Here is a 25,744-nt window from a genome sequence, read left to right as displayed (position 1 = left end):
AAGATGATTTTGAGAAACCGGGCCCAGAGGTTTAGAATTACAGGTCTGTTCTGTGGCCCCTCATCAGCATCCGTCTGGCATCTGGTCAGTCTGGACAAAGATGAGCTGCTGCTGTGACCATTATTTTGGAGTTAGTTGGGGGTTTTACATGCAAAGGAACAATGGATATTTCTGCGGTGTAGTATGCTTTAGAATAAATGCAGCAACAACAAAATGTATGTTTTCTTTAAGGGTGGGGAGGTGGGCTCCATGGTTGAACTGTATATACTGTAGTTAGTGACTTGCCTAGTTAAATAAAGGCCGTCACTTATGAGCTATGCAGAGGTGAGTGCCAGAGAGGTCTATGGGGTTAGGTACCTGCACCCAGGGCAACTGAGTTCCAGTGTTGTCAGTATGAGAGTGGGACAGTGCCAGTCAAGAAGACCGATGACAAACTCATTTAGGCAATGGTTCTTCTATCAATTTGCGTTTGTGTCAAATGATTGCTAAATCACTCAGTGAATCAACCTACAATGTAAAAGCTGGTGGTAATATCAAACAGGAATACCTTGGTCAGTTGATCACTTTTCTGGCCGGCTCAAACAACTGAACCTTGTATGTAGCTTAAGCGTCCCTTGTAACCTAGAGGCTTCTAGATCTTGTAAGTGTGCCACCTGGACATTGATATGTTTGGATTGCATTCCCATTGTTACACACCGCCGTCTCACTGGAAGCACAGCGTGAAGCTGTGCACTCAAATAACTAATGCTTTGTCCTGTCATTATCACATTAAATAGCACCCAAAATGATATCCCTGGAAAGAGAATTGTCCCATGTGTATGTCCCAGGATGTTGGATTGAATATGAGCTGAACCAGTCTCTGGAGATTGATTATCCTGGGTTAGAAGAATGTATGCTTCTTTAATTGGTGTTGGGGGAGCATGGGCCAGCTGTGGTAAGGGTCTATAGTACTGAACAACACAACTAAGCAGATGACAACATGGCTCACCATGCCATAGCACCCAGCAGAGAACAGGAAATATATGACTGCAGGGCTTAGCATGGGGCCTCTGGATTCCGGAATGGTTCCTTCGCTTGGTGCTGCACATTCAGTTACCTGCCTGGACATGCAAATAAGAATGCGCCATGCCTTGGCCAAAACATGTTTTTGTTGTTAGATACCCAGTGGTGTGTGTTCATGGATGTCAAGGGAAGCCAGGCTTCCCCAAAAAATGTACGAAAAAAAAAACATTAATTTGTATCTTTCGTCTCTCTTTGTTTTCATACATTCAGCCTCTTGCAAATTGAAGGAAATGTATCTCACTAGAGAAAGCAACTGAGTGAGCTCAGCTGTGAATGGTCCTGGCGCACCAAAAAAAGTGTCAAGAAAGCATCAGACTGATCACATCAGAAGCCAAATGTCATTGACGAAAAACAACTTGGATTGTTGCATCTCATTGTGTTGTCTAGCTAGCTAAAATTGTCCTTTTCCTAAATTCGCCATGGATGAAGATAAGGATTTGGACTTGTGGTATTGCTTAATTCTTCGTACTGGCCAATGATTCTGATCCAACCATAAATTCATACATTGTGCCCCTGGCCTGAGAGGATAGAAGGTCAATATGTAGCTAGATGTCATTGGAAATAAAAATGTGTTCTTAATTAACTGACTTGCCTGCCTAGTTAAATAAGATTAAAATGTAGAAGTCTAATGTTAACTAGCTAGCCTGGTGCATCGGTGTCCATGAAAGTAAGTTAGGCAAGCGAGCAAGCATTTTAGCCAGGTAGACTAGGACAACAAACTAAAAGTGTGTACTGTATGACAGTTTAGGCAACATGAAAGAGGATGGCATTACTCTACAAGTAGGGTGAGTCCACATGTTTTTTTCTACTTGCACACAGAAATTAGTACCATGGACAGCCACAATATATTTAGCTTGACTGTGCTAAATCGTTTTTGGTATCTTTTAGTTGTCACTGTATTAGACTTATCATAGGTGAGTAGATGTTGAAATGGTGCTGGAAGAGTGGAGGCCGCTCCTGTTTTCTTTGCGACTTGCGGTAATTCTCCGTGGTTCTAAATCAATCGTTTAGTAGTCCGAAATTGTCGGACACATTTACCTTGCTTCACCATGCTGTAGGCTATGTAACTGTTTGGACTTCACTGGACAGATGTTGCTCTACGGTTTTGTAATGAAACAAAGGTGTGGTTGAATTTATTTAGCCACTGATGACTTGTCTTGGCCAACAGCTCAGCCGCAAAGTGGTAGGTGAAGGGAAGTCTTAACGCAACAGCATGCAATGACATTCTAGACGATTCTGTGCTTCCAACTTTGTGGCAACAGTTTGGGAAATGTCATTTCCTGTTTCAGCATAACAATGCCCCCCGTGCACAAAGCAAAGTCCATACAGAAAAGGTTTGTTGATCAGTGTGGAAGAACTTAACTGCCCTGACCGCAACCCCATCAAACACCTTTGGGATGAATTGCAGCGCCAACTGCGAGCCAGATCTAATTGCCCAACATCAGTGCCCAACCTCACTCATGCTCTTGTGGCTGAATGGAAGCCGCAGCAATGTTCCAACATTAGTGGAAAGCCTTCCCAGAAGAGTGAAGGCTGTTATAGCAGCAGAGGGGGGACCAACTGTATTTTAATGCCCGTGATTTTGGAATGAGATGTTTGACGAGCAGGTGTCCACATACTTTTGGTCATGTAGTGCATCTTATAATGGCTTTCTGCCAGAAGTCCAATTGCCATTTTTTTCCCCCATGTACTTCCTACTAGTGTTTAATTCCTCTTTTATTCTCCCCTGTGCTCAGTGTACACGTATTGCTCTTTCTTCAGAAAAGCATGCATCACAACTTTATATTTGCACAATTTCTCTTGTTTACTTTCGCTTGTAAATATACACACTCACCAAAAATGACATTCATTAGCTGCTAGCTATGCTTGTATAACTTTGAGCTGAATGTGCCTGTCTTTGCAATTAGTTTATGTTCATTTTCGGTCATTAGCATTTAGCTAACAGCATCTGTGATTTTGTAATTAATTTGTACCAGAATTCTAAAAGAATTTGCAGAGGTCCAATGGTCTTTTCTTGCATTTTTAGCGCCCACTCTTGTGCTATGTCAGTAATACTGTCAGTCCAGGGATGAGGACACTATGATGATCTGGATACCGCCCAAGCCAAGCAAAATCCTAACTTACCCTCCCCTCTGTTTAAAAAAAACAAAAAAAACATTTGGCCCTATTCTCTAGCAATTTGGATTTGAGATCAAATGTTTCATGAGGCTACAGTACAGAATTTCACCTTTTAGAGGGTATTTGAGTGAGAATAGTAGAATACATTCTAGTACTAGAATGTATTCTAGTTTTTGTCTAGTGACTGATAGTCACTCAATCAGCTAACAATTTGTAGATCGGTAGTTAGCCTAGCCAGCTATCTAAACTTGTAGTAATTATGGCCGAATGCTGACTGGGCTCGCAGGGCACATGCCCAGGGCCCTGACCCCCCCAGAGGGTCGCCGTTGAGTTTGTTAGTTATTCTCACTTGGATGTCATATTAACATGGCATACCTCGTAGTAAAACCTTTTAAAATGGCTGGAAATTAGCTTTTAAACTGCCACATTTTCTCTCTGCCCAGTGGCAAAATGTGTAGAATCGCAGGAAATGTACTTAAAAATGTGTATTTTATTTTTCTCTCCGACATCAAGAAAGGGGGTCATTCAAATGTTTTGCTGCAAATCTTGGTTACGGCTAGAGCGGGCACTATCTTCAAATGGGGGGGACTGGATATAAACTCAGCAAAAAAAGAAATGTCCCTTTTTCAGGACCCTGTCTTTCAAAGATAATTTGTAAAAATCCAAATAACTTAACAGATCTTCATTGTAAAGGGTTTATACAATGTTTCCCATGCTTGTTCAATGAACCATAAACAATTAATGAACATGCACCTGTGGAACGGTCGTTAAGACACTAACAGCTTACAGACAGTAGGCAATTAAGGTCACAGTTATGAAAACATAGGACACTGAAGAGGCCTTTCTACTGACTTTGAAAAACACCAAAAGAAAGATTCACAGAGTTCTTGCTCATATGTGTGAACGTGCAAGGAGGCTTGAGGACTGCAAATGTGGCCAGGGCAATGAATTGCAATGTCCGTACTGTGCGACGCCTAAGACAGCGCTACAAGGAGACAGGACGGACAGCTGATTGCCCTCGCAGTGGCAGACCACGTGTAACAACACCTGCACAGGATCGGAACATCAAACATGCGGGACAGGTACAGGATGGCAACAACAACTGCCCGAGTTACACCAGGAATGCACAATCCCCCCATCAGTGCTCAGACTGTCCGCAATAGGCTGAGAGAGGCTGGACTGAGGGCTTGTAGGCCTGTTGTAAGGCAGGTCCTCACCAGACATCACTGGCAACAATGTTGCCTATGGACACAAACCCACCGGTTTTGTCTCACCAGGGGTGATGGTCGGATTTGCGTTTATCGTCGAAGGAATGAGCGTTACACCGAGGCCTGTACTCTGGAGCGGAATCAATTTGGAGGTGGAGGGTCTGTCATGGTCTGTGGCGGTGTGTCACAGAATCATCGGACTGAGCTTGTTGTCATTGCAGGCAATCTCAGCGCTGTGCGTTACAGGGAAGACATCCTCCCTTGTGGTACCCTTCCTGCAGGCTCATCCTGACATGACCCTCCAGCATGACAATGCCACCAGCCATACAGCTCGTTCTGTGTGTGATTTCCTTCAGGAGTCTTATGGCTTTTTGGTAAAAACTGTTGAAGCCTTTTTGTCCTAGACTTGGCACTCCGGTACTACTTGCCATGTGGTAGTAGAGAGAGAACTCTGGCTGGAGTCTTTGGCAATTTTTAGGACCTTCCTCTGACACCGCCTGGTGTAGATGTCCTAGATGGCAGGCAGCTTAGCCCCAGTGATTTACTGGTCCGGACGCACTACCCTCTGTAGTGCCTAGTGGTCAGAGGACGAGCAATTGCCGTACCAGGCAGTGATGCAACCAGTCAGGTTGGATGCTCTCTGTTGCAGCTGTAGAACCTTTAAAGGATCTCAGGACCCATGCCAAATCTTTTAGTTTCCTGAGGGGAAATAGGCTTTGTCGTGCCCTCTTCACGACTGTCTTGGTGTGTTTGGACCAATCTAGTTTGTTGTTGATGTGGACACCAAGGAACTTGAAGCTCTTAACCTGCTCCACTACAGCCCCATCGATGAGAATGGGGGAGTGCTCAGTCCTGCTTTTCCTGTAGTCCAAAATCATCTCCATAGTCTTGGTTACGTTGAGGGATAGATTGTTAGGTCAGGTCTCTGACCTCCCTATAGGCTGTCTCGTCGTTGTCAGTGATCAGGCCTACCACTGTTGTGTTGTCTGCAAACTTAATGATGGTGTTGGAGTTATGCCTGGCCATGCAGCCGTGGGTGAACAGGGAGTACAGGAGGGGACTGAGCACGCACCCCTGGGGAACTCTAGTGTTGAGGATCAGCGTGGCAGATCTGTTGCTACCTACCCTCACCATCTGGGGGCGGCCCGTCAGGAAGCACAATGCTTGAAGCACAGTGAAGAGCTGCTGGCAAATGACTTAATTATTATATAACACACAGAAATACGAGCCTTAGGTCATTAATATGGTTGAATCCGGAAAATATAATCTCGAAAACAAGACTTTTATTCTTTCAGTGAAATACTGAACCGTTCTGTATTTTATCTAACGGGTGGCATCCTTAAGTCTAAATATTGATGTTACATTGCACAACCTTCAATGTTATGTCATAATTACGTAATGTGCATATGGCAGCTTTGGAGCAGTGGCTTCTTCCTTGCTGAGCGGCCGGAAAAAATCATAACGACTCCGTTGGCTAGTTCAGCTACCTGTCAAGAAGTTGGCAGGTTGTAACTTGATCCTGCTGCTGCGCCTTCTTCACGACGCTGTCTGTGTGGGTGGACCAATTCAGTTTGTCCGTGATGTGTACGCCGAGGAACTTAAAACTTACTACCCTCTCCACTACTGTCCCGTCGATGTGGATAGGGGGGTGCTCCCTCTGCTGTTTCCTGAAGTCCACAATCATCTCCTTTGTTTTGTTGACGTTGAGTGTGAGGTTATTTTCCTGACACCACACTCCGAGGGCCCTCACCTCGGCCCTGTAGGCCGTCTCGTCGTTGTTGGTAATCAACCCTACCACTGTAGTGTCGTCCGCAATCTTGGCCACGCAGTTGTGGGTGAACAGGGAGTACAGGAGAGGGCTCAGAACGCACTCTTGTGGGGCCCCAGTGTTGAGGATCAGCGGGGTGGAGATGTTGTTACCTACCCTCACCACCTGGGGGCGGCCCGTCAGGAAGTCCAGTACCCAGTTGCACAGGGCGGGGTCGAGACCCAGGGTCTCGAGCTTGATGATGTGTTCGGAGGGTACTATAGTGTTAAATGCTGAGCTGTAGTCGATGAACAGCATTCTCACATAGGTATTCCTCTTGTCCAGATGGGTTAGGGGAGTGTGCAGTGTGGTTGCGATTGTGTCATCTGTGGACCTATTTGGGCGGTAAGCAAATTGGAGTGGGTCTAGGTAGGGTGGAGGTGATATGGTCCTTGACTAGTCTCTCAAAGCACTTCATGATGACGGAAGTGAGTGCTACGGGGCGGTAGTCGTTTAGCTCAGTTACCTTAGCTTTCTTGGGAACAGGGACAATGGTGGCCCTCTTGAAGCATGTGGGAACAGCAGACTGGGATAAGGATGAATTGAATATGTCCGTAAACACACCAGCCAGCTGGTCTGCACATGCTCTGAGGATGCGGCTGGGGATGGCGTCTGGGCATGGCGTCTGGGCCTGCAGCCTTGCGAGGGTTAACACGTTTAAATGTTTTACTCACATCGGCTGCAGTGAAGGAGAGTCCGCAGGTTTTGGTTGCGGGCCGTGTTAGTGGCACTGTATTGTCCTCAAAGCGGGCAAAAAAGTTATTTATTCTGACTGGGAGCAAGACATCCTGGTCCGAGACGGGGCTGGTTTTCTTTTTGTAATCCGTGATTGGCTGTAGACCCTGCCACATACCTCTTGTGTCTGAGCCGTTGAATTGCGACTCTACATTGTCTCTATACTGACGCTTAGCTTGTTTGATTGCCTTCTGGAGGGAATAGCTACACTGTTTGTATTCGGTCATGTTTCCGGTCACCTTGCCCTGGTTAAAAGCAGTGGTTCACGCTTTCAGTTTCACACGAATGCAGCCATCAATCCACTGTTTCTGGTTTGGGAATGTTTTAATCGCTGCTATGGGTACGACCTCGTCAATGCACTTTCTAATGAACTCGCTCACCGAATCAGCGTATTCGTCAATGTTGTTGTTGGACGCAATGCGGAACATACCCCAAGCCACGTGATGGAAGCAGTCTTGAAGCGTGGAATCAGATTGGTCGGACCAGTGTTGAACAGACCTGAGCGCGGGAGCTTCTTGTTTTAGTTTCTGTCTGTAGGCTGGGAGCAACAAAATGGAGTCGTGGTCAGCTTTTCTGAAAGGAGGGCGGGGGAGGGCCTTAAATGCGTTGCGGAATGGACACGGTTGGAGCTGATCAGATCAGCACACCAGTACATAGCTTACTTTACACCAAAGAGTTTTAGAAACTCTGTGGTTACACCGCAAGTCAGATGGCTCATTGCTGAAAATGGTAACCTGCTAATGTTAGCTTTCTACATTGGCTGTTAGCTCCTATCTGATATCTTAGCATCATGTTTATGTAGCCTGCCAGCTAGCATAGTAGCTAATACAGCTAGCTAGCTAACACCACAGATGAACGGGTTGGTTATCAGAATCTTTGCGAACAGGTCACATAGCTGCTTAGCTAGCTTACTTATTGCATGCATGTCGGGCACGTCAACACAAGCCTTAATATTAGTGAATTAAACGAATATTTGCAACCGGATATTGATTTTTGGTCACTGTAAATTCATCCATTTCTCAATACTGCACCTTCCAATTGGAGAATGAGCTAGCTTATGATTTCTCCCAGCTAAACATTCTTCAGCGTTGTGCAGTGCTCGTGGCTCAGGCGGTGAGCAGCGGCTGGCATAGCATCAGTTTTGTTATGTAGAGGGACTATTTTCGAAGCCGTTAGAGAAGGACCTACAGACTACAAAAGGCCAATATCGGCTCGGCCAATTATCGGTCGTTCTCTACTTTAAATGACAAAAAAAGCTCAATGATGGAGGCTAAAAAAAGGTAATATGAATGTTGTATTACCAGTTTGCAAACATTTGTTCATTGCACTTGTGTGAGCGTGCCTTCATATTAGGGTTGAATGGCAATTTACCGCCCAAAACTTCTCCCTTTTCCTGCGATAAATGACTAAGAAACCGGTAAATTATAATACATTATTTATATGAACGTCATGGCTTGAAAGGGAACTGTTAGCATATATTTTATGTCTAAATCTGGCTTCACTATGACCTCTGCGTGATGAATCATCATCGCTCACTGTGGGGAAAGACTGCCCATCTCAGTATGGAGCGCAGTTCACAATGTCGACGTGTCATCTATCTCATGGAAACTTTTTTTCTTGTGACAGGTAGGCCTACATTTGCTTCTCTCTCTCTATATATATATATATTCTTACAACCTTGTCAACATATTTATTCTTTGACAAAAGCTAAGTTTGAAGGACATTATTTACAACCATGTCAACATCTTGACTATATTTCATAGTCATTTCATGCATATGTGTGATATATATATACATATATATATATATATATATATATATGAAATGACTAGGAAATATAGTCAAGATGTTGACAAGGTTGTAAATAATGTCCTTCAAACTTTGCTTTTGTCAAAGAATCCTCCATTTGCAGCAATTACAGCCTTGCAGACCTTTGGCATTCTAGTTATCAATTTGTTGAGGTAATCTGAAGAGATTTCACCCCATGCTTCCTGAAGCACGTCCCACAAATTGAATTAGCTTGATGGGCACAACAGCTCAATAGGGTTGAGATCCGGTGACTGTGTTGGCCACTCCGTTACAGACAGAATACCAGCTTGACTGCTTCTTCCCTAAATAGTTATTGCATAATTTGGAGCTGTGCTCTGAGTCATTGTCCTGTTGTAGGAGGAAATTGCTCCAATTAAGCGCCATCAACAGGGTATGGCATGGGGTTGCAAACTGGAATGATAGCCTTCCTTCTTCAAGATCCCTTTTACCCTGTACAAGTATTCCACTTTACCACCACCAAAGCACCCCAGACCATCACATTCCCTCCACCATGCTTGACAGATGGCGTAAAGCACTCCTTCAGCATCTTTTTCTTTGTGAGCCGAACACCTCAAACTTAGATTTGTCTGTCCATAATGCTTTTTTTCCAATCGTCCTCTGTCCATTGTCTGTTATTTTTCCAATCTTAATTTTTTATATTTATTGGCCAGTCTGAGAGATGGCTTTTTCTTTGCAACTGCCTAGAAGGCCCGCATCCCGGAGTCTCCTCTTCAATGTTTGACTTTGAGACTGGGGTTTTGCGGGTACTATTTAATGAAGCTGCTAGTTGAGGACTTGTGAGGCGTCTGTTTCTCAAGCTAGACACTAATGTACTTGTCCTCTTGCTCAGTTGTGCACCGGGGCCTCCCACTCCTCTTTCTATTCTGGTTAGGGCCAGTTTGCACTTCTGTAAAGGGAGTAGTATATAGCGTTGTTCGAGATCTTCAGTTTCTTGGCAATTTCTCGCCTGGAATAGCCTTCATTTCTCAGAACAAGAATAGACTGAAAAGTTTCAGAAGAAAGATCTTTGTTTCAGGCCATTTTGAGCCTGTAATCGAACCCACAAATGCTGATGCTCCAGATACTCAACTAGTCTAAAGAAGGCCAGTTTTATTGCTTCTTTAATCAGACAACAGTTTTCAGCTGTACTAACATATTTGCAAAAGGGTTTTCTAATGATCAATTAGCCTTTTAAAATAATCAACTTGAATTAGCTAACACAACGTGCCATTGGAGCACAGGAGTAATGGTTGCTGATAATGGGCCTCTGTATGCCTACGTAGATATTCCATTAAAAATCTGCCATTTCCAGCTACAATAGTCATTTACAATATTAACCATGTCTACACTGTTTTTCTGATTGATTGATGTTATTTTAATGGACAAACAATTTTATTTTCTTTCAAAAACAAACATTTTAAATGACCCCAATCTTTTTGAACAGCAGTACGTCCTAGCATACCTCTTTCAGGTAATGCATTCAATGCAGTTTTAGTGTTATATTTAGCTAATTAATGATTGGTTATGCATAATAAGCTTCTAACTTAAAGCCTTTTTCTCTTGCACAATACGCACTCGCCTTTGCTCTGCTGACCTTTCCTTACAAACCGCTCCTTAGCTCTTGGAGTCCCATGCCGGAAAAGCTAGACTAGAATAGCTTGCTGGACATATATATATTTTTGCATTACTTATAGACTATTCGAAGAGAGACTCAAGCTTTTGTTTGCCTGAATGTTAAATACAGCAGCCAATAAAACTCACATGCAGTTTGAAAGCGCAAACGTGCGGTGGTGGTAGGCCATAGCGGTTATTTATTCAGACCCGTAACCATTCAATCTTCGTGAAGAGAAGTGAAAGCCTTCTGAATCTAATTCCAGTCCTATATTATTCAACGATGTCATGGGAATGATTTAAGACGAGGACAACTAAACTTATTTAAAGTAACTGTTGAAAGGTAGGAAGGAATGAAGCAACTATAGAGAGAGCAAGAGTTACGCTAATAACATTGGGGGAAATATTATGGAAGGTGTGTGTCTATGCATCAGCCTACTAATTACACAAATAGGCCCTATTATATTTCAAAATTCAAATTCGTTAGCCTATACCTGTAACATCGTGGCTTGAACTTTCGATCAAAGGTCTAATCAAATCCAGACAGGCCTATTTATATGCTTTTGAATGACACTTCCGGTTTTTGCCTGAAATACAGGGTTATCTAGGAGAAAAATGATTTATTATCGGCATGGAACATTTGTAAAATACTGGGAAAATATTAAACCCTACTTCATATTAGTGAGTATTGTGCCAGACTGCTAGTAGTGTTTCTGTTTTGTAATGCTCAGAGGACATTGTGTCATTCAGGCAGATGTGTCATTCTCATGGTTATCTTGTTCTGTCAAGGCCAGAGCTCAACCCCTGAACCCTGTGCTCCCATGCTCCTCACTGCTCCACAGTCAGACAGGAAGAAGTTCTGTCCCTCAGGAAGGATAGGCCGCTTTACACACTCATCCTGCTCCAGCCACAGAGTTGCCTGCCCAGTGTCCACCTCTCTGCCACAGGAAGTGTTTGTCTGGATGTGTTTTTGAAATGCTTCAGGGAGTGAAAAATGTTTTAGAGGGCATCTACTTTGGGTTAGTAGCCTATGCAGTGAATTGCAGTTAAAAGGGTTTAAGTGTTCACTTTATCTATCATTCTCACTTTGAGGGGAAGCAATTAAAATCCATTTTGCAGCCATTATACATGCAGAGTGTTGGTCTACTGCACATGGGACCTAGGGCTGGGCGATATGGCGCAAATATCACGGTATACATTTTTGGGGGGACTGTATTTGTTGGTATTTTATGCCACGCGGGGCTGCACGATATCAGCCAGCAAACTAGGCCTTATTTTTTAACAACATTTTGCCATTTGGATTTGACTTGCGATTTAGAGCTAAACACTTGGGTGAACTGTTGGAATCATGTAAATATAATGATTATTCTAATTCTATAGTTAGGATATAGTTGTGGGCACTTTGAATAAAGTGTTATTTGACATGACTATGCATGAAAATGGCAATAGTTTTTGTTGTGACAGGGTAGGAACCAGTGTTTTTTAGGGGACCCTATAATCTTTGCCTACATTGAATGTCTTAGCTACTTCATGTAGCGAATATATTCATGCTTCACGTTTTCCTCTTTGATTTAGAAGATACTGTTGCACAAACAACCTAATGATTTATGTCTACACCATCACTGGTATTATTATTCAAAATAACATTATAGAATGTAACGTAAAAACCAGTATATTGTATACCAATACCAGTATATTGTAAAATACAGCATACTGCCCAGCCCTAATGGGAGCTGGTGGATAGATGCTGTTTTTCTTGTGGTTCTCAGCCTACTTTACAACACATTAGAATGGAGCCGAGTGGAAGGAGGTGCTGATGTCATCCCATTACTTAACATTCCAAATCAGATCCTGTTCCACTTTTGTGTCTCCCGTCACGTGGGATCTTACTCCTGCTGACAAACTGGCTCCTCCTCAGTCCACAGGCTGTCATTAGTCTGCTCCTTCGCTGGCTCTGTCAGGAAATGTGTGGAAGGACAGATGGTCCTCATCTGCACACTTCGATTCACTGGAGGAAAATCAAACAAAAACTAGGCTACACAATACGCAGGACTAGTTCACTAGTGGCAGCCTGGCCTTCAATAGCCTCCTCGTCTTCTTCAGTCAACCTGCGATCAACAGATTGAGACAGGACAGTACTACAGATCTCAGACAGATGGCGTATAAGTCAGTTCTACATGTAATTCTATCGTCTCCGCTACCTCGGGTTACAGGTTAAATGACTCATGTTTGAGTGGGTGCAATAACAATCTTACTGCAGAGTTACTGTGACGTAAATGGTTGATAAGTCGACTCACAAACATATGTTCACTCACAGGACTGCTTAGGCTGGAAGCTAATGTTTTTTTGTTGCTCCAGCTTTTTCTTGGAAGTCTGTGTTCTTGTTCTTTTGACTATAAGTCATGTATAAACTTCCCTGACTTAATTGATATTGTAATAAGTAGTTTAGAGTTGGACAAAAAGCATCTCATGAAGGAAGCCAGTATACACACTACATGACCAAAAGTATGTGGACACCTGCTCATCAAACATATAATTTCAAAAGCATGGGCATTAATATGGAGTTGGTCCGCCCTTTGCTGCTATAACAGCCTCCACTCTTCTGGGAAGGCTTTCCTCTAGATGTTGGAACATTGCTGCGGGGACTTGCTTCCATTCAGCCACACGCATTAGAGGTCGGGCACTGATGTTGGGCGATTAGGCCTGGCTCGCAGTTGGCGTTCCAATTCATCCCAAAGATGTTCGATAGGGTTGAGGTCAGGGCTCTGTGCAGGCCAGTCATGTTCTTCCATACTGATCTCGACAAACCATTTCTGTATGGACCTCACTTTGTGCATGGGGGCGGTTGGAAGCACAGAATCGTCTAGAATGTAATTTTATGCTGTTGTGTTAAGGGGTCCAAATCAAATGTATTTATATAGCCCTTCAACATCAGCTGATATCTCAAAGTGCTATACAGAAACCCAGCCTAAAACTCCAAACAGCAAGCAATGCAGGTGTAGAAGCACGGTGGCTAGGATAAACTCCCTAGAAAGGAAGTATGGTTTTTCATGGTTCGGGTCCAGCCCGAACCATGAAAAACAGCCCCAGACAATTATTCCTCCTCCATCAAACATTACAGTTGGCACTATACATTGAGGCAGGTAGCATTCTCCTGGCATCCGCCAAACCCAGATTCATCCGTCGGGACTGTCAGATGGTGAAACGTGATTTATCACAATGGCGGCGAGCTTCACACCACTCCAGCCGACGCTTCACATTGCACATGGTGGTCTTAAGCTTGTGTTTATTTTTATTTTTTTATTTTACCTTTATTTAACTAGGCAAGTCAGTTAAGAACAAATTCTTATTTTCAATGACGGCCTAGGAACAGTGGGTTAACTGCCTGTTCAGGGGCAGAACGACAGATTTGTACCTTGTCAGCTCTGGGATTTGAACTTGCAACCTTCCAGTTACTAGTCCAACGCTCTAACCACTAGGCTACCCTGCCGCAGTGTGGCTGCTCGGCCATGGAAACCCATTTCATTAAGCTTCGGACTAACGGTTATTGTGCTGAAGTTGTTTCCAGAGGCAGTTTGGAAGTCGAGAGTGAGAGTTGCAACCGAGGACAGATGAGTTTTACGTGCTGTGTGATTCAGCACTCAGCGGTCCCGTTCTGTGAGCTTATATTGTTTATATATACGGTCTTAAATAGTAAAAAAAAAAAAAAAAACTGGAATGAGTAGGTGTGTCCAAACCTTAGACTTGTACTAGCTAGCTAGCTAATATTTGGACACACCTACTCATCCGTGTTTTTCTTTTTTTTACTATTTTCTACATTGTAGAACAATAGTGAATATGTCAACTATGACATTGCACACATGGAATCATGCAGTAACCAAAAAGTGTTAAACAAATCTAAATGTATTTTATATTTGAGGTTCTTCAAAGTAGCCACCCTTTTCCTTCTTGACAGCTTTGCACACTCTTGGCATTCTCTCAGCCAGCTTCATGAGGTAGTCACCTGGAATGCATCTCAATTAACAGGTGTGCCTTGTTAAACATTAATTTGTGGAATTTCTTTCCTTCTTAATGCGTTTGAGCCAATCAGTTGTGTTGTGACAAGGTAAGGGTGGTATACAGAACAAAGCCCTATTTGGTGAAAGACCAAGTACATATTATGGCAAGAACAGCTCAGATATATATTTCCCCTGTAGATGTTGGGTGTCACTGAAATCATTCTATGCACATTCTATGACTATTTTGGAAGCAGCTTTTATAACTCATGTAGCACGACAGCATATCCAGTATGCTCTACAGCAACATGTAGATGACAAGGTTTGGAGTTTAACACAAGATCAGTAAAACATTGTTGACGAGCGTTATTTGTCCACAGATCTTCCTGCTGGCCTGTCCGCCATGTAAAACAGCCATGGTCATCTTTAGGTGAGTACCTCCATTCTACAAACTCCCATTGTCATGAAATCTCAACCCCCACCTTAACTGGCAGCCTTGTCTTATAGACTATAAGTAACATAGTGAACGTTAATCCGAGACACCTAAATTAGTATGTTATGTTTGGTATGGTTACATACGAGTGAAGATTACTTCAGGATGGGTGTGTGTATAATGTGAACGTCTAGCAACCAAAAGGTTGCGTGTTCGAATCTCATCACGGACAATTTTAGCTAATTAGCAACTTTTCAACTACTTTCTATTTTGCAACTACTTAGTACTTTTTAGCTACTTTGCAACTACATAGCATGTGTGGTGGAAATTCTAACCAAAAGGGGAGAGACTGTAGATTGTTCAAACAGCAACTTTATTGAAAGATTTGCAAAAAGTCTGCAATTCAACAATCACTTAAATAGTTTGGAGGCCAACGAACAGAGTTGTCTCTCTCCTTTTATAGAAAGTACATCCTCTTATCTGACAGTTAGCAGATGTGCAGAAACGGGGCCGGGGAACAGAGTTGTCTCTCTCCTTTTATAGAAAGTACATCCTCTTATCTGACAGTTAGCAGATGTGCAGAAACAGGGCCGGGGAACAGAGTTGTAGAATGTAATTTAGATAATCTGTGTAGTTCAAGGTAGCTGATATCGCTACCATTCTCTGTTCCTCCCTGCAATTCCCACATACTGTAGCTAAATTCCTGGCAATTGTAAACACAGGAGGTCACATACTGAGGTGGCACCCAAACGACTCGTTAATCTGTACGCTCTGATATTTTACTAAGTCACACGACAAGTTTGTGTCAGTAAAACATACTAGCATATAACAAAGGACAATTATTTAAGTAACAGCATAGTATGTAATTAATTAATTAATTTCATGTCAGCTTTCTCTTCCCTGAACCCAAAAAACCTAACCCCTAGCCTAGCTAACATACAGGGGGAAGCTAAAACACTGTAACATGAGATTCCTATGATGGCAGTTTTTTTTTCAACATGAGCTTCAATAATGAGAGTCAACTTATGTTTTTAAGTTGCTGTGCAAAATAAAACACTTATTTGCAGCATTACACACCTCTGCTGTGATTATCAAATGTCCTGAGAAGGAACCTCAGCCTGACCGCCAGATGATGAAACTACATTTGCATGGCACTGGTTTCAAATGTCGTGCTCTGTTAGGGTCTTATAGCAGGGGGAGGAAACCCAAGGTGGAGATCACTGCAGGACACCTGAGCCCTGTTCTGGCCTCTACTCTCATTAGGAAGACTGGGGCAGGAGCTCAGCCTTGGTGACCTCCACAACCCTCCCTGTTTCAATCAGGGCCCTGCTTTGTCCTTCTGCCAGGCAGTCCGAAGATAATTGAAATGTAGCTGAATGAGTCTGCATAGAAACAAAAGATGATCGTGGACTATAGGAAAAGAAGGGTCAAACATGGCCCCCATTCACATCGATGGAGCTGTAGTGGAGCGTGTTGAGAGTTTCAAGTTCCTTGGCGATCACATCACCAACAAACTATCATGGTCCAAACACATCAAAGTCGTGAAGAGGGCACGACAATGCCTTTTCCCCCTCAGGAGACTGAAAAGATTTGGCATGGGTCTCCACATCCTCAAAGTTATACTGCTGCACCATCGAGCATCCTGACAGGTTGCATCACAGGTCAGGTCGCAGTTGCAAATGAGAACTTGTTCTCAACTAGCCTACCTGGTTAAATAAAGGTGAAATAAATTAAAAATAATTAAAAAATCACCACCTGGTATGGCAACTGCTAGGCATCTGACCGTAAAGCACTACAGAGAGTAGTGAGTATTGCCCAGTACATCACTGGGGCCAAGCTTCCTGACATTCAGAACCTATATACTAGGCGGTGTCAAAGGAAGGCCCAAATAATTGTACGACTCCAGTCACCCAAGTTATTTTTGTTTTATTGTGTTCGTTTTTTATTTTTTACTTTAGTTTATTTAGTTAATATTTTCTTAACTCTGCTTTCTTAAAATTGCGTTGTTGGTTAGGGGCTTGTAAGCTTGTAAGTAAGCATTTCACGGTAATGTCTAAACCTGTGGTATTCTGCGAATGTGACAAATCGCAGTTGTAAATGAGAACTTGTTCTCAACTGGCCTACCTGGTTAAATATAAAGGTGACGAAAAATAAATAAATACAATTTTATTTTTTTTGTATGCTAATTACAGTTCCATGAGGAAGGGAAATGGGATGTAACACACAAGCTTCAGGAATATGGCATGTCACATATGTCGTGCTGAAGATGGTCAGCAATCAAATGCAAGTTCATTGCATTAAACTGCCAGTCCGGTGTTAAACTGGTGTAGGGCATGTTTCTATAGCCTAGCACAGTGACGCTGACAAGTGCAGATGGTATCATATGGTATGGCTGCAAGCCATATGAACCAGTCTTCACCACAAACTTAAGCAAACTTAGTGTTTGGGTGGAGTTTTTCAAACCGTCTTTTGGTATTTGTTTCTTTAGTCCATTGTTGATTTAGTTCCAAAATGTTTTGATGTCAGCAATGAAGTTTTCTAAATAGCTAACTTTAAAAATACAGAAATACAGCCAGTATAATGCATTTAGCATCATATGATGCTGCTTTTTGCATCAGACCAGCTGTATTTCTGTATTTTGAACGCCATGCTGTATTTCTGTATTTTGAACGCCATGCTGTATTTCTGTATTTTGAACGCCATGCTGTATTTCTGTATTTTGAACGTCATGCTGTATTTCTGTATTTTGAACGTCATGCTGTATTTCTGTATTTTGAACGTCATGCTGTATTTCTGTATTTTGAACGTCATGCTGTATTTCTGTATTTTGAACGTCATGCATCTTAGACTTTTGCTGACATGCAAAACATTTTCTGATGTGTGCTCTTTCTGTCAACAGGCTTCAGGTCCATATGCTGAATGGTGCTTTACTGGCCCTTGTCTTCCCTGTGGTCAACACTAGACTGGTAAGTAACCATCATCTAGCATCAGTTAAATTCATTGTAATAGCGTTCTTTGCAGTCACTCACAGTTAGACTTTCACTCCTTCCATAGTTTCAAAGATTTCATGATGCATATCACACTGAACAAAAATATAAAACTGCAGGAATGTCCACCAAAGCTGTTGGAAGATAATTTAATGTTCATTTCTCTACCATAAGCTGCCTCCAACATCGTTTTAAAGAATTTGGCAGTACGTCCAACCGGCCTCACAACCGTAGACCCACGTGTATGTTGTTGTATGGGCGAGTGGTTTGCTGATGTCAGTGACATTTTGCCGCTGGGGCCGTGATGGAAAAAGTACCCAATTGTCATACTTGAGTAAAAGTAAAGATACCTTTTTAATAGAAAATGACTCAAGTAAGTGATAGTCACCCAGTAAAATACTACTTGAGTAAAGGTATTTGGTTTTAAATATACTTCGGTATCAAAAGTAAATGTAATTGCTAAAATATACTTAAGTATCAAAAGATAAATTAAAAATAATTTCAAGTTCCTTATATTCAGCAAATCAAACGGCACCTTTAAAAAAAAAAAAAAAAATACGGATAGCCAGGGGCCCGCTCCGATGAATGACTACTTGCTGTATGCGAACAAGTGATATGCGTTTGGAGCAATACAGTCTGTATCCAAGGTTCAAACCCAATCATTCACACAACAACAGAATAGAGGTAGACTATCATTTTTCAATACCGATTATTGGAGGACCAAAAAAAGCCGATACCGATTAATCGGCTGATTTTTAAAAACACTTTTTTATTTGTAATAATGACAATTACAACAATACTGAATGACCACTTATTTTAACTTAATATAACACATCAATAAAATCAGTTTAGCCTCAAATAAATAATGAAACATGTTCAATTTGGTTTAAATAATGCAAAAACAGTGTTGGAAAAGAAAGTAAAAGTGCAATATGTGCCATGTAAGAAAGCTAATATTTCAGTTCCTTGCTCAGAACATGAGAACATATGAAAGCTGGTGGTTCCTTTTAACTTTAGTCTTCAATATTCCCAGGTAAGAAGTTTTAGGTTGTAGTTATTATATGACTATTTCTCTCGATACCATTTGTATTTCATTAACATTTGACTATTGGATGTTCTTATAGGCACTTTAGAATTGCCAGTGTGACAGTATAGCTTCCGTCCCTCTCCTCGCTCCTACCTGGGCTCGAACCAGCAACACAACGACAACAGCCACCCTCGAAGCAGCGTTACCCGTGCAGAGCAAGGGGAACAACCACTCCAAGTCTCAGAGCGAGTGACGTTTGAAACGCTATTAGCGCGCACCCCGCTAACTAGCTAGCCATTTCACATCGCTTACACCAGCCTGATCTCGGGAGTTGATAAGCTTGAAGTCATAAACAGCTGCTGGCAAATGCTCGAAAGTGCTGTTTGAATGAATGCTTACGAGCCTGCTGCTGCCTACCATCGCTCAGTCAGACTACTCTATCAAATCATATACTTAGTTATAACATGATAACACAGAAATACAAGCCTTAGGTCATTTAATATGGTCGGAAACCATCTCGAAAACAAGACGTTCATTCTTTCAGTGAAATACGGAACAGTTCCGTATTTTAACGGTTGGCATCCATAAGTCTAAATATTCCTGTTACATTGCACAACCTTCAATGTTATGTCATAATTGCGTAAAATTCTGGCAAATTAGGCAGCCCAAACTGTTGCATATACACTGACTCTGCGTGCAATGAATGCAAGAGAAGTGACACAGTTTCACTTGGTTAATATTGCCTGCTAGCCTGGATTTATTTTAGCTAAATATGCAGGTTTAAAAATATATACTTCTGTGTATTGATTTTAAGAAAGGCATTGGTGTTTATGTACACTTCAGGTGTACTTCATGAACTGTAACCGAAAAAACAACTGGCATTTGGAAAGTTTGAGGTGAGGGAGAAAGTGTGGTGGAACAAGTATTGTTAGCATTGTTCAATATCTTGCTAGCTGGTTCGAATTATCCGTTAGCTAGCCAGAGAAATGTTGAGCAACATTAGCCAACTTAACTGATCGAATAATTGAGTTTATGGTGTGAAATTAGTTGGCTAATAAAGTCAGACAGCTAAAGTTAGCTAGCTAATGTTACATCAGATGAGTTAACATTTAGTAACCTAACCAATTCTCTATAGTATTAACTGGTATGCAACTCCTTGCCGTTCCTCAAGTTATAACGTGTTAGTTGCTTACTGGACCCTGGCAATCTGTGTGAAATGTTAACTCGTTAACTAGCTAATGAACTAACTACTATCTGTGAACTAATGTTTTCCCTCTACAGTATGTGGTTAATTTTCGGAATGAAAGAATTAGGTGAAATTGAGGCGTTGCTTGTTAAACAAATGGATTCAGGGATGAAGTGTAGCTGGGCCTGGCTTAAGCTGGATGCCACTATAGAGTTGAAAAGAACACCACACACTTCCCTCTTTCCCTCTTCTTCAATACACTGGATAAAAAGGGGTATGCCAGGTGTACTCTCTGCCTGAAAGAGATCAATTATGCCAGAAAAGGGTATCATGCTCTGCTGGCACATTGTACAGTAGAACAGATGTCCACAGGCAGAAAGTGTATAATGTGCAGTGTAGCCCAAAGACATAGTTTTTGTTGTGTTGAACTTGACCGTAACACGTGTGAGTGGGGGGGGGGTTATAATTTTGTAAATCTGTGACCTTTATTTTTGTGCACATGTAGCCTTGTGCACTTGATCGATGTCTACTAATAGTGGCCACTATAATAGAGCAAAAATAGAATGCCTGTTTCATTCTATTCTACTTTAAAATGTTTTTCTCCCAAGTGCAATATTTAGATGTGTGTGTGTGGTCACAAGCGTTCTATTATAAAGGCTGTCATGGCTAACTGCAATATTAGTGATTTGTTTTTTCTCAAGACTTGTCATTTGCAGTAAAGTCTAGGCAACATTTGATTGCTTTCTTTAAAAATATTTTTTTAGCTGTGAGTTAGGTTCACATTAATCACTTATTTTACACACAGAGACTGATCATATTCTTTTGTTTAATTAGTTAAAACCTGAATTTCCCCCCTAGCAGGGATTTTTTTTTGCATGTTTCAGTGCAAAAAAACAGTGTCACCTTTTTGGGCCCTCACTAGTTTACTACTTTCAAGTATTTTTACTTAAGTACTTTACACGACTGCGGTGGGGTTATGGTATGGGCAGGCATAAGCTACTGATAACGAACACAATTGCATTTTATCGATTGCAATTTGAATGCACAGAGATACCATGACGAGATCTGTGACCGACAGATGCATATCTGTATTCCCACTCGTGAAATTCATAGATTTCGGCCTAATTCATTTATTTAAATTGACTGAATTCCTTATATGAACTGTAACTCAGTAAAATCTTTGAAATGTTGCGTTTCTTTTTGTACTGCGTGCGTGCATACATACACTGAAAAACACATCTAGCATTGCTTATGGTTAAAGTGCCATATTTATTTGAAATAAGCATTTTAAGGACAAAGAATATGCTGGATCTTCTTGACTTATGGTATAGGAATTATAATGTCCTTTTGTCCAGAGGACAACCTTAAAGTAACTGTCTAGTTGACAATTGCAGACCCTGTAAAGCATCTCAGCAAATATCAACTTGTCTCAACCCAATGTAACCATGGTGACGTAGAAGATCGTTTTTATGAGCCTTCCGGACTCTGTGATTGAATGCGACAAAGTGAAAGCAGAGCCCTACAGTATCTGTACTTGGCTATTGCTGACTGAATAGCTGTAAAACTGCCTCAACCCCCACTTCCTCTTCGCTCTGTTCTCAGGCTTTTCTCATTGCGGCATTTCACTTTCCCTTCAGAGGTGCTCTGTTCCCTGCTCTGGAATAGTGTCTCTCTTGCTACTACTCACATATCATCAATGGAAACCAAGCCCAAATTTTATTAGGCCTGTTCTAGTTCCCTTAATAGACCCGTTTTGTTACATTCATCCATTGACGACTCAAAAGGGCTTTGGTTTCTCTTGCACAAGACTAAATTCAATGGTGTTGGCTGCCCCCGAACAGGCTCTGGCAACACAGTATGCAACAGTATGCAAGGATTATTTTGTCTTCCTCAAGAATTCTGCCTTATCTGTATTATTACCATTTGTTTTTAGAGGTGTTGTGATCAGTTCCTGTAGGTTTGATTGGAAGTGAACTTGTACCTGATGCTATTGATTTAGAATACAATCAGGTCAGATGGTTATGAGTGTCTCAGATTCATTACTCAGTCGCTTGGTTCCTGTCCTATTTTGGTGAGTGTCACGAACCGGCTCAAAGTTCGTAACAAAAGGGGAGACAACGTGCAGATAAGGAATAACAAAAATATATTTATTAACTGAAGTAAAATAAATACAATTAACAATGGTGTGTGTGTGTAGTCAGTAACCAGTAGTGTAAGTGAGTGGTTGCGTGCATAAATGTGATAATGAGGGGTGTTTGAAAGGTGCCAAAGCAAACAAACAAAACGGCCACAAAAATGACACAACCAAAATCTATCAGTGTCTGCATGGAGAGAGTCCCCCCTCCAATGAATGGGGAAGAGGTGTATTTATCCCGGGACCATTTCGCTGACAACCTTCCCGGCTCCGCCCACACGGCTCCGCCCACCGACATCCTATTAAGGAAAATGAGCAAAGGGACAGAATACGGCAGACAGTGGGACGGTCGTCACAGTGAGGTACACACTGGGTGTTTCTCAAAATACATACTACCGTACAAAACGGAGCACGGAGGTCTCTTTTCAAATGCGTACTCCGTTTGTACATATGTTGAAGCATGCATTGCTGCAAGCTTCAACGGAAAGTGTGCAGAGAAATAAAGTACCAGTCAAAAGTTTGGATACCTACTCATTCCAGGGTTTTTCTTTTTCTTTTTACTATTTTTTACATTGTAGAATGAAATAACACACATTGAATCATGTAGTAACCAAAAAAGTGTTTAAAAAATCACAATATATTTTATATTTGAGGTTCTTCAAAGTAGCTAACCTTTGCCTTGATGACAGCTTTCCACACTCTTGGCATTCCCTCATCCAGCTGAATGAGGTAGTCACCTGGAATGCATTTCAATTAACAGGTCTGTCTTGTTAAATTAAATGTAATGAATTTCTTTCCTTTTAACAGCTCAAATATGTAAAGAGAAATGACAGTCCATTACTTTAAGACATGGTCAGTCAATCCAGAATATTTCAAGAACTTTGAAAGTTTCAAGTGCAGTCGCAAAAACCATGATGAAACTGGCTCTCATGAGGACCGCCACCGGAATGGAAGACCCAGAGTTACCTCTGAGGATGTGTTCATTAGAGTTAACTGCACCTTAGATTGCAGTCCAAATGAATGCTTCACAGAGTTCAAGTAACAGACCCATCTCAACGTCAACTGTTCAGAGGAGACTGCTTGAATCATGGTCGAATTGCTGCAAAGAAACCATTACTAAAGGACACCAATAAGAAGAGACTTGCTTGGGCCAAGAAACACAAGCAATGAACATTAGGTGGACATATGTCCTTTGGTCTGATGAATCGAAATTTGTGATTTTTCGATAAAACCGCCGTGTCTTTGTGAGACGCAGTGTAGGTGAACGAACAATCTCCACGTGTGGTTCCCACCGCAAAGCATGGAGGAGGTGGTGTGGGGGTGCATTGCTGGTGACACTGTCAGTGAGTTATTTAGAATTCAAGGCACACTTAACCAGCATGGCTACCACAGCATTCTGCAGCGATACGCCATCCCATCTGGTTTGTGCTTAGTCCCACTATCATTTGTTTTTCAACAGGACAATGACCCAACACACCTCCAGGCTGTGTAAGGGCTATTTACATTTACATTTAAGTCACTTAGCAGACGCTCTTATCCAGAGCGACTTCCAAGAAGGAGAGTGATGGAGTGCTGCATCAGATGACTTGGCCTCCACAATCACCCGACCTCAACCCAATTGAGATGGATGAGTTGGACTGCAGAGGGAAGGAAAAGCAGCCAACAAGTGCTCAGCTTATGTGGGAACTCAAAGACTGTTGGAAAGCATTCCAGGTGAAGATGGTTGAGAGAATGCGAAAAGTGTGCAAAGCTGTCCTCAAGGCAAATGCTAGCTGAGAATTATGACATAACTTTTGCTTTGTGTTATATCTTGGTTCGTCTCTATTGCCATTGTCCTGGCTGGAAGAAGGTTCAGTGAATGGGAGGTGCAGCGTGAGGTAATACAGTAGGAGGAGTGGGCATGCTTCTCAAATGAAATGTTTGACGTGTTCTCTACACTCTCGTCCTCGGAGAATGCACTCGGCGCATGAGTGTGGAGCACTGTAGTATGCATATTGAGAAACACCCACGGTCTCTCTCTCCTCCCCATGGACTATATGGGGCATGGTCTCACTCACACATAATTTCTGGGGTTTGTTTTAGTGTCATCAGTCATCGTATCCATAAGGATTTATAGTGCCTTCAGAAAGTATTCAGACCCCTTTTACTTTTGCCACATTTTGTGACGTTACATCCTTATTCTCAAATGGACGGAATTGATGAGAGAAAAAAACTATCTACACGCAATACCCCATAATGACAAAGCAAAAACGGAAATATCACATTTACATAAGTATTCCAACCCTTTACTCAGTGCTTTGTTGAAGCACCTTTGGTAGTGATTACAGCCTTGTGTCTTCTTTGGTATGATGCTACAAACTGGGCACATCTGTATTTGGGGAGTTTCTCCCATTATTCTCGGTAGATGCTCTCAAGCTCTGTCAGGTTGGATGGGGAGCGTTGCTGGACAGCTATTTTCAGGTCTCTCCAGAGGTCTTCAAGTGCCAGGCTTCCTGCAGACCTGACGCTTGGCATTCAGGACAAAGAGTTCAATCTTGGTTTCGTCAGACCAGAGAATCTTGTTTCTCATGGTCTGAGTGGCCTTTAGATGCCTTTTGACAAACTCCAAGCAGCCTGTCATGTGCCTTTTACTGAAGAGTGGCTTCCATCTGGCCACTCTACCATAAAGATCAGATTTGGAGGAGTGCTGCAGAGATGGTTGTCCATCTGGAAGGTTCTCCCATCTCCACAGAGGAGCTCTGGAGCTCTATCAGTTTCCATTGGGTTCTTGGTCACTTACCTGACCAAGGCTCTTCTTCCTAGGACTGCTCAGTTTGGCTGGGCGGCCAGCTCTAGGAAGAGTCTTGGTGGTTCCACACCTCTTCCATTTTAATAATGATGGAGGCCACTGTGTTCTTGAGGACCTTAATTGCTGCAGGAATGTTTTTGTACCCTTCCTCACATGTATTGAAAATGAAACACTATCTACTTACCCAATTTCCATACTTGAGTAAAAGTAAAGATACCTTAATAGAAAATGACTCAAGTTAGTGTCACCCAGTAAAATACTACCTGTGTAAAAGTATTTGGTTTAAAATATACTTAAGTATCAAAAGTAATTGTAATTGCCCAAATATAGTTAAGTATTAAAAGTACAAGTATAAATAATTTCAAATTCCTTATATTAAGCAAAGCAGACGGCACCATTTTCTAGGTTTGTTTTTATTTACAGATAGCCAGGGGCACACTCCAACATTCAAACATCATTTACAAATGAAGCATGTGTTTAGTGAGTCTGCCAGATCAGAGGCAGTAGAGATGACCAGGGATGTTCTCCTTATAAGTGTGTGAATTAGACCACATTTTCCTGTCCTGCTAAGCATTCAAAATGTAGCGAATACTTTTGGGTGTCAGGGAAAATGTCTGGAGTAAAAAGTACATTTTCTTTAGGAATGTAGTGAAGTAAAATTAGTCAAGTAGTAAAGTACAGATACCCCCCCAAAAAACGACTTTAGTAGTACTTTAAAGTATTTTTACTTAAGTACTTTACACCACTGTTCACACTCCTGAGTCAGAGTCCATACATGTTAGAATATGAATCACCTTGGCAGTGATTATTATTATTATTTGACCCTGCTTGTCATCTATGAACA

At 41.9% G+C, this 25,744-nt stretch overlaps 1 protein-coding gene across 1 annotated transcript in view; it reads left to right on the top strand.

The window, feature by feature from the left end:
- LOC115135663 (transmembrane protein 164-like) overlaps window positions 1-25,744 on the top strand; it is a 49,527-nt gene that overhangs the window by 10,413 nt on the left and 13,370 nt on the right. Inside the window, exons 2-3 of the mRNA XM_029670567.2 lie at window positions 14,726-14,775; window positions 17,678-17,744. Of these exons, the coding sequence (XP_029526427.1) occupies window positions 14,726-14,775; window positions 17,678-17,744 (117 nt within the window). The remainder of the gene's footprint in view (window positions 1-14,725; window positions 14,776-17,677; window positions 17,745-25,744) is intronic.

Source organism: Oncorhynchus nerka, linkage group LG10 (assembly GCF_034236695.1).
Source record: "Oncorhynchus nerka isolate Pitt River linkage group LG10, Oner_Uvic_2.0, whole genome shotgun sequence".
Classification (NCBI taxonomy): Eukaryota; Metazoa; Chordata; class Actinopteri; order Salmoniformes; family Salmonidae; genus Oncorhynchus; species Oncorhynchus nerka.
Note: the sequence above shows the minus strand (reverse complement) of the source record. Positions and strands in the feature narration are given on the sequence as shown.